The 17874-nt window shown below is 32.8% G+C and overlaps 1 protein-coding gene across 1 annotated transcript in view; it reads right to left on the bottom strand.

The window, feature by feature from the left end:
• The window catches only part of SGCZ (sarcoglycan zeta), a 31602-nt gene that overhangs the window by 12127 nt on the left and 1601 nt on the right, over positions 1-17874 (bottom strand). Inside the window, exons 2-3 of the mRNA XM_031553276.1 lie at positions 17257-17329; positions 6347-6470 (exon numbers count right to left, since the gene is read on the bottom strand). Coding sequence (XP_031409136.1) covers positions 6347-6470; positions 17257-17329 — 197 coding nt within the window. The remainder of the gene's footprint in view (positions 1-6346; positions 6471-17256; positions 17330-17874) is intronic.

Below are 17874 nucleotides of genomic sequence, written 5' to 3'. Positions count from 1 at the left end.
TGGTTTCGGATTAATTAAAATAGCAAACTGAATCAGCCTGTAGGGCATGTGAAATTAACAGAGAAACTGTACACTTTAAATGAATATTCTTATGTTCTGTACTATTTAATGTGAAAATTGAGAACTTTCAACTTGCACATTTTCCACGCAAGATTTTATTTTCACCAGGGCTGTAGGAGTACTGTATGAGACAGAGAGACTGTGAGAATGAAGCAGAAGACTGAATATAATATTTTTAGGAAATTATTTTACTATCTCCAGTTCTGTATTTTGGAGAAGGAAAAAAAAGAAAGAAAGAAAGAAAGAAAGAATTGGCAGTTTAGCAAGATACCAAAGTATATTATTTGAAATGGCAAAGGATATATAAATATTTGGTCTCTCTACTTAGAAAATTTGCAATCAGTTATTTCTACGAATTAGCAAAAGCCTCTGCAATAACAGCACTATTAACTGGCAGACACAAACATGTAAAAGACTGTATCTTCAAAGAAATGTCAAAGACTAACTAACCCAACAAATCCTAACCTGTGCCTTGTGAAAGTGTTTAGAATATCAAAGGTACCTGTGATGTTTATTAACTGAGATCTGGAAGTCATCTACTCATCAGACTGTGCTGTTAAGCTGTCTGAACAGGGACAAGGAGGAGAGGAAGATAAGAAAGAAAATACAGTTTATCTACAAAAAAATACATCAAAATTGAAGGAAAGTACTTCCAGTGGGTAAGATACAGGCATGAGGTAAATAATCAATATTCATACAAGCCATGTTATATAGAGATATGAATCAGCCTTGCCATGTATAAAAGTTCTCCCCTGGGTCCTTGACTAAGTGCTCACAACAGAGATTATACTCTGAGTATAAACAGCCAAGTGGAAGAGTTATGATTTATAAATATTGAAAAAATGAATTAAAGTATGGCTGGACTTGAAAGATCATTCTAAAGTGCTTCAAATTGTATTCAGTACTAGTGTGGTTAAAAAATAACAGGAAATTGGATGAAATGTAGAAAAGAAGAAGAAAAACTGAAAGGATGGTCAGTATGAAGAGACAATGTAATGTGATCGCCCTTAGGCTCTTCAGAATTAATTTGAATTATAACAATTCAAGATTTTGTCTAATCTTTTTGCTCTAATGCATATGCTACCAGAAGCATACATAGAAATATGATCATATAAATTGGGTCGCTAGACTCCTAACTATGTATTTTTCATTTGCTTGTATGTTTTTATTTGCTGTAGACAAATTACAAGACATATACTGCAACCTATTGTTCTAATAACTACTGCTGTTTTTGACATTTATTTTAAAAATATTCAACAAAAACAGCATTCATTGAAAGTCTAACATACACTAGCACAGTATCTGGAACCATATCTGTCTTAAGAATCAGTGCTATTAAGGAAAATGAATTTCATAAATGGGGTGAAACTAGATGTACCAGATATCCAGAGAGGGACAAATTACCTAGCACAATCTGCATGTTCAAAATATATGCTCTATAGAAGTAGGATCAATTGACCACAAGAGAAAGGACAGCTGTAGGCCAAAGTGTGGTCTGATGTGGTGAATGATCTCTGTCTAAAGATTATACTTGACACACGTGGATGAAGCAAACTTCTTTAATTCTGTTCCATTTTCTTCCTCAATATTATTCTTGAAAGTACTGCCAACTGTAAGTGATTTGAAAACTAATATATATATACATTAAATATACTGTAAATAGTAAAGTGCGCAATTCTTGACAGAATGGAAGAACTTTTGTTTCAACACCTCAAAACAGAAGTGATATTTATGAGAGTTATGCTTCATTTTAAGCACATATTTTTTTAAATTCATGTTAGATGGTCACAAGCATACGTCACATGATAACTCCACTGTATTTTATATTGGTGGCTATGGAAACAAAAAATTTCTAGCGTATTTATTCTTTCAATTTCAGGGTTGGTCAAATGGGATTGCTATGAATGCTGACCAGTAGAAGTTTACAAGGTCCAGTACTTATGGTATGGTCCATGACAGACCGATACACAAGAATTCCTTGAAACTAATTCCAAATGGTATTACAAATCTTTAGAAATTCAGAGGACAAATGTGACTTCTTTGTGATATATGTACCCAAACCAGAAAGTGAAAGACTTGATTAAAATATTTCTGCTCAATCTTGTGAGTAAAAAAAGTCATTAATTACAACTCAAATCTGAACTAGAATAAAATTTAATCTTCTTGGAAAAATGTTTCATTTATAAAATAAATTATAAATTATCACTTCTTTTTCTAGTAAAATTGCTTATGGTGTTGGTCTTAAAAATTTGCTTGCAAACAAGCAGTTCAAAGATGGATGCTATAAATTAAAATACTTGTTTTGGTAGTTTTGGAACATTTTTAGTCATAGATTTCAACATAAGAAGTTTTTTATTACTTTAAATTTACGGAAACATGAATGATTTTAAAATTTCGTTTCCTAATTGTATGGAATTTTAATGATTTTAAAAATCTGTCAAAATATCTTTATATAATTTTTAAACTCTAATTTTCATAACAATTAATTAATAAAAATATAGAATATTTTCCTTTCATTTTTACTAATCACTTTCTTCCCATACAGCAGTCACAAGTTAATGGTTAAGGCCATGAAAAAGGGCTTTCAAAACAAAGCCAATTGAAAGACAATTGTTAGACATCTTTTACGAATTAACTGGATTTTTGAGATCTATATCCTGCCATTTCTTATTTCTTATTGACCACACTTCATACATACCAAGCATTTTAATTTAATTTTGCAAATATTTAAGATCAAGTAAATATAACTCAGCTGAATCAAAATGATCTATGGAATGTTGTTCCTTTGCTCAGCCATTTCTCTATGCTAATGGCAAGTAGCTTGCAGAAAAACTGGTTGCATTACAATAAATATATTTAGATTCTTTGTTTTGTTTTGCTTTATAACAAAATTACAACTACAAAACTCCACCAGAATCAAAGTTTTAAAATGGTACTTTTAATTGAGTTTAAAAGTGAAGTTTACTTCACTTTGTTGAGTATTAATCTCTGTATTAAGTACATTTTATGGAGTTAAGATTCATAGCAAAAGCTAGTACTAGTGCATGATGTATCTACAAAATAATCTGAGGAACATGTTTGAGTTGTAGACAAGTGTTAAATATAAACTTGGTCTCTTGTACTGATTTTGAGTAAGCACTTTCTGTTAAACAGTATTGCTCATTTTAATGTGACAGTTAATAAGTCTCACCAAAGGATCAGCCTCATTATGACCAAATATTGTCCACCACCATCCTTATCCACGAAACTGTGTACCCTTCAAATCCATATCTCTCATAAGGATAAGGATGTGGTAGGACCATGCAAACCAAAGGCCTTGCAGAAGCAAATATATTTATAGAAAAAAAGAAGTGTCAGTGCATCTTTCTCTTTTTATTTATTTTGTCTTTGCCAAAAAAATAGGATACAATGAAAATGCAGAACCTAGGTTACACAGAAGCTGCTTGAAAAAGTACATAACAGCTGCATGAGCTTCAGTAGAGCTAAGGCTAGTTAGCAGCTTTTCCCTTCAATAAGTGATGTATTTCAAAACCATTAAAATTAGTTGCTAGACCAAATGGTTTTTGGCATGAAATAAACTATTCAGAAAGGTGTGATTATATCAGGTATTTCAGGTATATTTCTATGTCCTTTTATACTAAGCAAAATCTAGTATCTGTGGAATTCAAAATTGATCTGTACTTTTGCAATGTGCTTATATGTGAAAGAAGCAGTAGCCAGCTAGCAGTCATTGTGCTGAATTACCAGACAAGAAAAGTTATTTTTCTTCTTATGTGAACCAGTAGATTCAGCTAGAGCTCAGAGCTTCACATTGCTTTCTGCTTGTAAACAACGGCTACTTTAAACCATTAGTTATGGTTTATTTATAGAATAAAACATAGTTCACAATTAAATGCCAAGCTGTAATTGAATCAAAGGATTCTGCTGATGCCTTGGCTCACAAGGGTGCAGCTCAAGAGTTTTATAAAGAGCAGTAGAGTGTGAATAAAAATTACAGCTCCTAGTATTCAGTCTGGGATCATGCATTATAATGTGTAATATGGCTAAAAAGATTATTATAATACTGTAGTAAATAAAAAGAAGATGTATCAAACAGCAGAACTGAGAATGTTGCAGAGGCTTTCATTTTGTGATGTGGGAGGCTAAAGATTATACTGCGTGACAAATAAGGGTAAAGGAAAATGATTTTATAAACATATTCATGTTCTTCAGAAGATATTTTCTAAAGTTATTCTTAAATAAAAGAAAATATATGCTTCATAGATTAATCCACTGTAAATTTATAACGATTGTCTACATGACTAATAATGATTTTTTCCAGATTCCATATAATTATTTCCTGATATTATACAGCAGTAATATGCTATATTACTATAGAAGTAATGCTATAGAAGGACAATATTACCTTGTGTATCTTTGGTGCCTTAGTAAATAAGCTTATAAACTTAAAAAAAAATTAAAAGTTAACCAGTATGGAAATGATACAAAAAATCATGTATTGTATTTTTTTTACTAGTAAAAAAAAATGTCTTTCCACAAATATGGCTCATTGTTTCCCTGAACCAGATCACAAAAACAATATTCTTTTATTCATGAAAGAAACCTGACTGAGAAAACATATATTTTTATGCTAAAATAAGGGTTATTTTTTATATTGATTTTGTTGTTGTTTACAATGTGTTTTCTGAATTATTAGTAAAGGTTAATGGTTTATAATTTTTCTCTTATTGTCTCGAAATCCATGGTGTACCTCTTGGGCTTCAATCACTGACCTCAATCAATATGTTGCTATAGACATTTTGAATATCAGATGTTTAACCTTTTTCTTCACATCAGGCTGTAATGCTCCAGAGTGGTCATGGTAACACTGCACAGTTATGCTGTGTTCATATCTTTCTGCAGTTTCTTCTGACCCCCTCCAGTGTAAGAGATGAAACACTATATCTCAGGATGGATTTTTCTCTGTGTATTTACTGGATCTTACTGGAACTGCCAGTATTAATGACATATTTAGACACCTTGAACTTTGTCAGATATGTGTTAGCAGACAAGAACTACTTGGGAAAAAAATCACAGAATCATAGAATCATAGAATAGCCAGGGTTGGAACGGACCTCAAGGATCATGAATCTCCAACCCCCCTGCCCCAGGCAGGGTCACCAACCTCCCCATTTCATACTAGACCAAGTTGCCCAGGGCCCCATCCAACCTGGCCTTGAACACCTCCAGGGACGGTGCATGAACAACCTCTCTGGGCAGCCTGTTCCAGCACCTCACTACTCTCACAGTAAAGAACTTACAGGGTGAGGGAAAGGGTGGGGAAAGGTTGGTATCTTGTTCTCTCATAACTATCAATCTAACATATACATGGGAAATCACAGATGAGTAAAGTCTTATTTACCATGACCAGGAATATAAAAAACATTTTTAATAGGAAGTTCAATTAAGCTTGTTTTACACTGTCTTTTTTTTTTTCCTGTAAAGAATTTTGTTCTTAGCTGAATTCCAGCAATGCAAAAGATAGTTATTATAACTTTTCTCAAGTTCCTATTATGACAATCTAGCTGAGATTAAGAAATTACTTCCAAAAACATGTTTTCAATGTACGCTAGTAGATACTTAAGAAAAATTAAAAATCATACTATATACTTAGTACATTTCTGCCATTCATGGATTATGTTCCAAAGCAGTGATCCAATTTGACATTTTTTTCTTGATTTCACATAAGTTTATACATGAAGAATCCATACCAAATTTTTTGTCTTATTTTGTCACCAAAATATGATTTTGGTGAAATCAGACAATGAACACAGCACTGAAATTCTCTATCCTACAGAGGTATTAACAGTCAAAGGAAAAATACGCAGTATGCAGAGCAAATCTGTTGAAACATGTTATCATATCTTAATAAGGTATTAATTCAAACTTTTCTCTTTCAGCTTGTCAAATTCATCCAAAATTACTTTTTACCATCATCACTTAGCTGTATTTTTCCCAAGGGTATGCCCAAAGACTGGACTGGTTTTTCTTGAGTATTACATTAAAAACTGTTTTTATCTGTATCCATTTCACTTTTTTCAGTGTGCATGAGATTTAGTAATTCAAATATTTGAAAAAAGAAAAATAAATAATAATAATAATTGAGCTAGCCAAACAAAATTATTTTAATATAGACAAATGCAGAATGCTTCCTGTATAGTAGTCATGCTGCTGAATAAATGATCCTTGCATTATTTATTTTAAGCTGAACAGGGCAGTAGAACATTTTTCTACTGGCTGAGCTTACCTCCCCTTCTGTAGACTGTAAGTGCAGTTCTTTTCTACATGTAGCCTTTAAATCTCCTGCAGCTGCATTGATTTGCACTCCCCTGGGTGCTTCCATCACCAAAGATCTAGTTGGAGATTCAAGTCTGAAAGACAAAAACAACCACTGAGAAAAAAATACACTGAATCAAACCACCAAAATAATCAACCAGACTTAAAAACTACAGTACCACAATGCATGTAGATACAAATGTATTTTGAAAGTTAATGAAGCAGAAGTAAGTTATTATACATACACACGATTTTCTCACTATTCTCTATAGCCCAGAAAATAAAAAACTGTGTTTAAATCTATTCCTGCCTGGGACAGCATTTAGGCATATAATGATATATGGGTCTGCCTACTGATATTTGCCTATACTGAAAATTCAGGAACTTACAATTCCATGTATTTCTGTGAGTGCTACTGTAATGGCAATTTAATAATTAAACTTTGCTAAGTGACCAATGGCAAATGTTCATTTCAATAAAAATTAAGGAAAACACTTTAACAGTTTTAAATAGTAAGGTAATACTGAATAGAATGGCTTTGCCTTCACAGGCTTGTTTGTGTTTCACAGAGATGTAGTAGCATTATGTATGAAAAAAGGAAAACATTCCAATCTCTATTACTGTGGTTTTTTGCATGCCCTTTTTCTGTTCTGCAAAATACTTATTATGCTTTTTAATATTGATATAATAGGGTCAAACTACATATTACTGAGACTTGGTATCTCTCCCTAGTGCAACTATTGTTGTTCTACTCCTGACAGATTTTCCCTTTCTTTCTGAACTCTATACTCAAGATTCTCAATTAAGCTTCATTCAGAACTAAGATACCTTCTTATCTATATTCTATCTCAGTATGCTGAGATAGATCTCTTGAATGGGAAGAACCACTGCAAGGTTTTCATAGTAGTAGTGTTCATAGACTGAATAGGAAAGGTGATCAGATGTATTGAACTGGAAAACAAAAAAATGGATTCTGGATGGGTTCGGCGATAGACTTATTGCATAGCCCTGTTAGGAATGAGACAAATCTTTTAATCTATTTGTATCACAGTGATACAATGAAAGAACACAGTTCTTACTCGACCTGAACAAAGGCTTTTTGTAAGATGAAATATGTTAGTGATAGAAATAGCTAGAGTGAGCAGCTCAATAAAAACATTGCATTTCCCTCTTTAACAAATTGTATTCTGAGTGCTAAGTCAAATCTATTCCAAAGTATAATGAGGTACTAGGCATGTAATAGATATGAGTAGTTTATCAAAGAATTTTGCTATAGAGAAGCCAAATGAAAGGTCTATCAGGGAGTGGAGTAACAGAATTTCAGCATATTTTAACCACTGTTGTTTGTTTTTGTTTTTTTTTTAGTGTACTGAGCAGTGATGGATAATTTGAAATCAAAATGCCACATTTGCATGCAAAGTAAGTTACCAAGATGGTATCTGTGAAATATTTCTGTTCATTGTATGTCACACACATTCAATGGGACAGAAGGTCGAAACACAGAGAAAAAATTACTTAGTAGCACAAATTGAGACTATTAAAAGCAAGTGTTCAGAAAACAGCAAAGTATTTTTTTGTAGGTAGTAGAAAAATCTGTATTTTTTATATGCTTTCAATTTTTTTTTACAGTCTATATAGGAAAAGGTTAACAGATCATTTTGTGCTTCGTTGTACCAGGGAAGAATCTAAATATCATAAATTTTTAAATCATGAACTTCAGTGTTTTTCAGGTGGTTGTCTGATGTGAATTTCTGATGGCTATAAGAAAAAGAGTTTCCAAAAATTTTTAGAAACCAAATACATACACTAGAAACAAATGAACAAAGAAAACTAACAAAAGAACTACAAAAAATAACATTCAAAGAGAAAACTTAGGTGCATTTCTGTGTAGAATGTTTAGAAATGAGGCTTTTGAAAGCACTATGTTGGCTTCATGAAATTTTACTTTGAATTTCAAAAGAAATTGAACTCTGCACTTCAATGTTAAATGTTTGGATATTTCCATTCCATCCATAATTTTCAGCAACATGATTTTGTGATTTATAAACTAATTTCTCATGATCTTAAGATTTCCCATTGGAAAGCTTCCATCTTCTAATAATTAAGATAAAAAATGTTCCTTAACTATATACATTACACTGATTTTAGCAAAAACAAAACCAAAGAAACAAAAAAAACCCACGCAAATATTTCTGGTTTTATATAATCAAAGTCACTCAGACATCAGAAATTTTCTAGTAGAAAGACAAAAAAAGTCTATTTAGTAATATCAAACAAAAATAATTTATAATTTTGTTTGAAAAATTAACATTTTTTTTTCTGAAGCACAACACAAGTTGAGTTGTTCCCTTCTGTTTCATCATTGTTGTTCATTATCTATGTCAATTTTATAACTTCCTATTTGTCTAAAATTAAGACATTTGGAGCATTAATTTCTGAAATTGAGAAGTTGTTAATATCAGACTTTGACGTACTCTGGAGAAATTTCTTTTTCAGGCAATAGATTTTTTTAGCAGTTTTCTGAAATTAAATATTTTGGTAGAAATATCAGTGAATGGCTGATGATCAGAGAAGTAGTTTTTAAAATACTAACCATCCACTAATAAAACTGAGTGCCTATATTTATTTTACAGTTACCAATGTACTTTTTTTGTTATTATCTTTCAGAAGATACACATCTGAAAAGTGACTTAGTTATGCAATCTCCTGCATGCTATTGGAAATGGAAAAGCCCATGCACTAAGAGATTATTTTCTCAATCTTTTCAAATAAATTATATTTGATATGGAGCTTCTTCAAAATATTTTTGTTATATTTCTGAAAGCTTTAATCTCTATTATAATACAATTATAACACTCCACGTTGTAATTTACCCCTTTAAGGAAAAGCACATCATTAGAATAGCTAACCAAGAATTTGCTTTCCTTTCAGATTTACTGATGGGCTGTCACATTGGCATTTACTTCACTGAGATAACCTGAATTGTACAATCATAGAATCATAGAATGGCCTGGGTTGAAAAAGACCACAATGACCATCTAGTTTCAATCCCTCTGCTATGTGCAGGGTCACCAACCACCAGACCAGGTTGCCCAGAGTCACATTCAGCCTGGTCTTGAATCCCTCCAGGGTTGGAACATCCACAACCTCCTTGGGCAACCTGTTCCATTGCATTACCACCCTTTGAGTGAAAAACTTCCTCCTAATATCTAACCTAAACCTCTCCTGTCTCAGTTTAAGACCATTCTCCCTTGTCCTATCACTATCCACCCTCCTAAAAGCCATTCCCCCTCATGTTTATATACTCCTTTCAAGTAGTGGAAGGCCACAATGAGGTCTGTCCAGAGCCTTCTCTTCTCCAAGCTAAACAAGCCCAGTTCCCTTAACCTTTCCTCATAGGAGAGGTGCTCCAGCCCTCTGATCATCTTAGTGGCCCTCCTCTGGACGCATTCCAAGAGCTCCATGTCCTTCCTGGACTGGGGGCCTCAGGCCTGAACACAGTACTCCAGATGGGGCCTCACAAGAGCCGAGTAGAGACGATCATCTCTCTCTCCCTGCTGGCCACCTCTTTTTTAATGCAGCCCAGAATACAGTTGGCCTTCCAGGCTGCAAGCACACACTGCTGGCTCATGTCCAGCTTCTCGTTCACCAGGGTCCCCAAGTCTTTCTCCACAGGACCGCTCTCAAGGAGATCTTCCCCCAGTTTGTATACATTCTTGGGATTGCTCTGATCCAAGTGCAGCACCCTGCACTTGGCCTTATTGAACCTCATCAGGCTTTCACGGGCCCACTTCTCCAGCCTGTCCAGATTCCTCTGGATGGCTTCCCTTCCTTCCAATGTATTGGCTGCACCGCTCAGTTTGGTGTCATCTGCAAACTTGCTGAGGAAGCACTCGATGCCATCATCTGTCATTAGTGAAGATGTTGAAAAGCACCGGTCCCCAGACCAACCCATGAAGGGCATTGCTTGTGACCGGCCTCCACACTGACACAGAACCCTTGATCACAACCCTTTGGCTGCATCCAGACAGCCAATTCCTAATCCATCGAACAGTCCATCTTCAAATCCACATCTCTCCAATTTAGAGAGAAGATGTGATGAGGGACCATGTGAATATAATATTGCTCATATATTATATAATACAATATAAATTTATATAATTTTATACAATATACATCTGTATATAGTATGTATATTGTATTAATATAATTTTTAAATAATAGAATACAATATAATTTTGCTTTCCTAACCAGCACACAGCTGTGATGGAGAAGGTAACTAGTGCTATTAGTGAACAGAATCTACAACACTCTAAGGAAAGATGAAGAAATATTTAAAACAACACTTTCAAATAATATAATCTTTCAATTCTTACATGTGATTCAGAAAGATCTATCTAGAGTGGAGAAAGGCATTTTTTTCTTTTTAATTATCAAGGGCTAATTTTAAAGATGAATTTTAGAGGATCAAAGCTGCATGGATTTGGGCTGAATTCATTAAAGCATTACAGCTAAAAAAAGAAAGTTTTCAAATATTTTGAGTATGTTACTTTGAAGGTATTAAAATATTTCTCATCAGAAATACAGAAACATTTATTTTTCATTTATTATTTTCTGTTTACAAGGTGACCTAGATCGTATTAGAGAAAAATAATAATAAAAAAGAAACAAAAGGTTTAATTTTAGGTTTTAATAAATAATTTAGATTTATTTCTTGCACATCCCTCAAACTCACATGGGATATAATTAATCTATGATATTTTTGCTCTATTGACTAGCAAAAGGTATTTCCTAAAATGGAAAGAAAGAAGATTCCCATGTGCAAATGTGAATAATTTATTTGCTTCAAGTCTATCCAGTCCACACTATTTAGCAAAATGACTAATATGAATCTCTAGCACTCTGGAATTTGTATTCCAAATGGCGGATTAAAAAATGCACTGCCAACTAGAGAATGCACATATAATGCAGGAGCTCATTTCCCCTTACGTATCTTGATGTCTAAGGGTCAAGACATACTTCAGTACTTTTAAGTATTTAATATATGATGATGGGCTTCCCATCTTGTTGTGTTTTTGTTGTTGTTGTTACAGTTGTTTCAAACTCCTCTTATCCCTTTTTCCACTTCTTTATAAAATGGCATTCCAACCCCAAAACACCGTAGAATTCAGGGAATTCTCCACTGAAATGATTTTGTTTCAAATTAGAATTAAGATATTTTTTTTCAAAACTACTTTTGAAAATTTAGTTCTCCAGTGGCCTCCAACAGTTGTAAATCCCCTCCCCATTTCTATTATCATTAAAAGAACAGCTGTCTGTTTAACTTTCAAGCAAACTTTGAAGTCAAACAAACTCTTGCCTACTGAAGGGCGGAAGGTATTGGACAAAATTTGGGTGGCAAACTCCAATAGTTTGCATAAATAATAACCATGAACTTTTATGACCATTGTGACAAAAAAAACTAGATTACCTTTTTTAATAGATATTGAAACCATTCAAACAGAGGATTCTTGATTAGTTCATTTTGACATCATGATAAGAATGCTGGGAGAATAAGACTTCATTCCTTTCAATCTCATTATGTACATATATTTGTATAATTAAAAATAGTTTTGATACTTTTACACCCTATACAAGTTGCATTTAATTCACTGCTAGAACAGTTATTTTTTTCTGAAGCTTACTATATTCCAATGTTTTTAACCAAATGTCTGTATTTTCAGGAAGAAATCAAAGATTTTCTTGAAATGCAAGGGAAGATATGCAGGACTCGTGAGTCTTTAATGTCATTCACTGATCATCAGATAACCTTTATCAAAAGGCAAAATTCTCATATCTTCACAGGAAGCTCTCTATATGTGGGAAACTAACCTTTAAGGACACAGTTTGGCTTTCTGTATTTTGTGACTTCACAGCAAGACCTTAAATAAGAGAAAGTTAAATAGACACCTTATGGAATAGCTAATATCACAAACTACTAAATATCAACATAACCTGTTTTGCTACTCATTGACAATACATTTAAACGAAGATGAAACTTTCATGATTTAAATTAGAACAGCATTCAGGACAGCATTTGCTATTATATCCATTCTCTACACGTCACTGACTCTGTGTCAGCATGACTTTATTACAGCTCCTGGAATTTTCATTAACCCAGAAATCACCTTGCTGGGTTCAAATCTGAGTTCTAATTGCTCCATACATGCCAATGATCTCAGTTCAACAAGTCTGCATTATAATAACAACACACAAAATAATAGTGTTTTAACTTTAGGTGACATAGATAAAAATCAGAAAAATAATTTCCTGACACAAGCAAATAAAGGCAGTCAACTGAGAATATATATGTATATTGTTACTGAGGAGGAAAAGAAAGTAATTCAAAGCATTAGAGAGTCTTTTTCAGTGATGTTACTAAAGGGCCAGAAAAAAATGAAGAAACAAAAGGTGAGGCACACTGAAGAGAGCAAATATTTGAAACAAGAGCTTGAGAAAATAATCAGGTGATGTGAGGAAAGTTAGTGCATGCTTCTTTCTTAGAGTGAGTTAATTAAATCTGTAAATAAAATTAATCCTGAAGAAACCATCTTTGCAATCACCCATCAGGTGATCAATATTTTTTGAGGGAAAAATATTTCTTTGGATTGGTATAATCTCGTCACCTTTTATTTCACCCCCATTTTTACTTATCTTCAAGTTGTTAATAATTCTTTCCTTTAAGAATCTTTCAAAATAATATTGTAAAGCATTGCATACCAGTGAATCCAGCCTGAAAGATCTGACCTACTAAATACTCCTTGCACCTATTTTTCCATCCATTTCACTGCAACTGCTACTCTTACTAATCCATCAGACTCAAAGTACTTATATTATAGTTTGAAAACTTCATATATTTTGGTTATTTGACCTTGTTTTCATGTTTAGCTCATGCAAAGACAAGAGACAGAGATTATCCAGCACCTCAAATTAATGACATGAAACTCTGTAAATTTTGCTATCTATTGTGACAACAGTACTTTCTTCCTTCATATCCCATCTCCCACTGGAGTATTTTTCCTTCTCCTGAGTCAAATATAATTATCCTCACTGAACACTAAATAAATTACTCTTCTAGTTTAAGAGGCTATTCTATCTGAATAGGAACTAACATTTGAAACTCATTTCCTTCTTATCTATTTATTTCAATGTATATTTATTTTGCTTTATATACGCATGTAAAATGATTTATCAATACATAAATATAAAGCTGATTACATTGTGTCAATTTTCCCAATTTTCACTATACCTATCTCAATTTTCTACTAACGTATGTGGAAAAATATATCTTCAATAGCTAGTCAAATGTTGTTTCCAACTATTTTTGTAATAGATATGCTCAAACACTGAAATAACTATTTGAACACCAACCATAAATTCTAGAAATATACATATTGAATATTTTCAGTTTATTAAAAACTAATATTAAGAAGGAAGCTAGAAACAGAGGTCCTTAAAAATAACGTATGAAATAAGTTGGCCTTTTTAACTCTACTTCATCTTCAGAGTTTTGATGAAATTTGTTTTATTATTTGATTTCTGAGTATAATAGATGAGCAGAAGAGTCCCTGTTCTTATCTCTCTGTCTGCTCTCAATTTATTGTCAAAATTCCTTTCTAATGTATTCTATGGTATCAGGGTTTTACAGAACAGGTACTTTGTCCTATTAGTAAACTACTCCTAAATTGAAAGAAAAGAGGGTCCTTAAGAAACCATCAGGCAACTCAACGTGAAACAGATGCCTTGTACCAGATTCTGAATTCTTTTAGATTTAACGTACAATCCTACTATCCTGGGTTCTTCCTTACTGGTTGATCAATTTCCACCTCATTTTATGCCCAGCATTAGCCTTGCAGGATTAGTTGGTAGTCAATAGTATGCAAGGCTTGACAGAGAATAAAAACTATTAGATTTGATTTGCAGGTATCTCGAGAGCAACAATAAAGAAATTTACCACCTTATTAAGAAGGTTATTGAGGTCAAAACTATCGGCACTTAACTACTGTATGCCTCTTTTATGAATAGATATTACCAATTATTGCAACATCTTTTAATGCACTATTAGCCTAAAACATATTTGGTGGCCTATCATATTGGTGGTTTAGTTTCCCTGTGTTCTTGTGAGAAAAGTTAGCAAGAGAAATATGAAGATCAAACTATTAAGATATTTTTCACTTTTCTAAGGCATGATTCTTTTATGCTCCTTATCCCAGTTAATGAAAGTCAGATTTAATTAGTTTTTGGGTTTCAATACAAAGGGGCTTACCAGCTTTCACAAAGGATTTTGTATAAAGTATTTTCTGAAAGCAAAACCTTGTTACTTATTATTTGTAAATGTAAGATGTGAACAAATAAAGTGGTGGGGTACAAAGGAAAGAATTTTTTCTATCCTTTAAAATCTTATCTGAACTGTCTTTTTATACAACATATTTTTTAATACCATATATTACAGATGGTTCTTTGACTGAAGACTTCAAATTCTGGATATAGAACAAGGAGTGTCAGAGAGGCAAAGCTTTAGAAATTTGAACCTAATATCATCATCTTTCTGGCTCCTCATCCAGAACAGATTGAGCTAAAATTCCAGAACTTTCAGCCCAAACGCTGTGAAACTTGTGTTGTAGTTGAAACTGTATAGTTCAGTTTCATTCTTAGTAATCAAGGTTGTCAAAAATTTCCACTGTTTAAATTCAGCAGGTAATTGTTTTACATAACCAGTGGTATGAATTTTATTCCAACATCTCTTTTTTGAATAAAATATACATGTTATTCAAATATACTCATATCTTGATGTTTGACACTTATTATTTGACCTTTAAAATGTATTCTCAAATGAAAACTAAAGGATCATTTGTACTTTAATTAATCAAATTAAATTCCTGTGTCTTTCAGACCTGTATATAACTATTCAAATGAACATAATGTATTTGCATTTATACACTGAATCCTGCTATCAAACTGCAAACATATGTGCCTACTGAAAAAATGAATTTTAATGTAAGCCAAGCAAACTTTCTTCTTTCTCATGTCACCATTAACTTCAAAAATTCCAAGACTCGGGGATACTGTATTTTGGAAAAAAATATATCACATTTAAAGACTTTCAGTATTATTTGCTGGACACTTTGACTAAGTATATGTTAAAACCTTAATCAATGAATGGACCCAAAACAGAACACTGAAACTCAATTATCTATATTTTGCAGTCACTCTTGGGCATGTAGTATGAGACAAAGATCAGTTGTGTTTAGGATGCAACTATTCTGTTTTGGAAGATAAAATATCTGCAGGTTACCTTCTAGAAAGGTTCATGCCAAAAGCCAAGAAATCTCTGTCCTAATAGTAGTTATATTCATTATATGAAGGGAATATCACTGAATTCTACCTAACACATAGCAGCACATATGTATAAAACCTTTCAGAATACATTGTATGTAGAATTTAGTAAGAAAAAAATCACACATAAGCTAGTTCTGCTTGACCAGACAGCAAAAGTTGCTGTTTCTTTTTAGCTTTTCTTGTTGCTTTTTTTTTTTAATTAAAAAAAATGGATTGAGTCCATAATTAACTAGAAGACAAAAAAACTGAATGAAGATTCAGTGGAATTCTCATTACTTAAGTCCACCTTGGAAAATTGAGATGAAGGAATGGTGGAGCTGGAAAACATTCAGCAGCAATAATCATCATGCTAATGAATAAAGCCAAAAGACAGGAGGGATGAATCTCTGAAATACAAGCTGAACAAGTAATGTGAGGTGGTTTTAACACAATTAATCCTGAAGACACAGACTTTTCTGTTTTACCGTACATTTAAATTTTAGCATCATTATTTAAATATCAGAAATAATTAGACAAAACATGGTCTTCACATTCTTTGAAGTGTGGCAAGTTCCTGCCTCTTTCTCAAAGTTCTGGGCCTTTCAAAAAATCTGTCTTCATGGACAGCTTCTTAAATATGATGCAATGGTCCTTACTTGCCAGTGACCTTAAATACCTTTGCAAAGATCAGCGAGGACATTTAACCAGTACTTTACTGTAGGAATTCCCTGCAAACAATGCCAGGCAAGTAAAGCAAGGGATAAATAAGATTTAGAAATCTGAGCAGAATTCAAACAAAAACTCTTTTTACCACTTTTGCAGAGAGAAACACAAGGGAAGACCTTTGATTTTCTTTGTCATATATTCCCCTTGTCTATATTAACTACAGATCAGCATTTACTGGGGCAAGTATATGCACTTCAAGATAAAGCTTTCACTGTATAGATTTCTAAATTGTGTCTTTCTTGGTGTAGAGATGTTTTAGTAAGTTTTAGAATTGATTTTTCTTACTGTTTACTTTTTTAACACTTTTGTGAATAAGCCCAGCAAACACTGGAGTTTTGAAATTAGCAAGTGTACACTAATGTGATAATGAGTTTTTGAAGTGTACGCACAAAGTGCTCAAAAAAACCATCAACCTGGAAACACTATTTAAAAAAAAAGTTGTTTATCTAGACATAAACTCAATGATAGCTCATAAGAAAATAAAATGTGCATCTGATGCTATCAAACAGTGCTGTTGTCAATTAATCCTAAAAGCGTCTGACTATTCTGGGAAAAGTATACTTGAGGATTGTGCTACAGGAGACAAGTCATTTCAAAAAGTAGTGTATTTTACCATTTTGTGTGATAGGAGTTTGTGGGTCTTTCTTGAATAGTTAGAATAAATTTGAGCGTAATAGTGATTTGGAAATGTAAGAATCATTAAGAAGGCAGTATAGACCACTATATCAATATTTGCTTTTAATCAAGCTGTAATTAGTTTTGAAGAATATCTGATTTTAAAACTCCTTGAACACCTACTTGAGGTCTTGGGAAGGTTCTGCTCGGATATGGGGTGTCTCCACGGAATGTCCAAACACTGCCCCTTCCGTGCCTAAAATACATAAATAAAGTACAGTTACTTTGAAAATAAAATACATCAAAATAAATGATCACAGATTGATATTTTTGGGATAAAACATATACTTAAATGCTGTATTACTAGCTATCAATGTTTCTTTGTATTTATGTTAGCATTTCTATTCAAAATCTGGATCGATCACTTGAAACAGTAGACCTCTGCTTATCAATAGATAAATTTCAAATACAAATCTTAAAACATATAAACACCCAAGCTTCCCAGTGTTGACTTGCCTGAATGCTCATTTTAACACTTTATAGATAATGTTGATAATGTAGAGAAAAGAATAAATTAATTTTGTTTGACAAAATCACATTTTTAAAGTACCTACTCTTTTTGCATGATGCTCATTTTGATTATTTGAGATCCCAATCTTTCAAAAGTTTAGAAATCCTATTTTCCATCTGAAGTTCCTTGCCTAAATCTCTGATACATCTCCAGTCTTCTTCCATAATGGTTTTCAAATGACTTATTTGAGATGTCCTTTGTTGGTGTGTTGTTTTTGTTTTTTTTTTTTT

Source organism: Meleagris gallopavo, chromosome 4 (genome assembly GCF_000146605.3).
Source record: "Meleagris gallopavo isolate NT-WF06-2002-E0010 breed Aviagen turkey brand Nicholas breeding stock chromosome 4, Turkey_5.1, whole genome shotgun sequence".
In the NCBI taxonomy this organism is placed as follows: Eukaryota; Metazoa; Chordata; class Aves; order Galliformes; family Phasianidae; genus Meleagris; species Meleagris gallopavo.
Note: the sequence above shows the minus strand (reverse complement) of the source record. Positions and strands in the feature narration are given on the sequence as shown.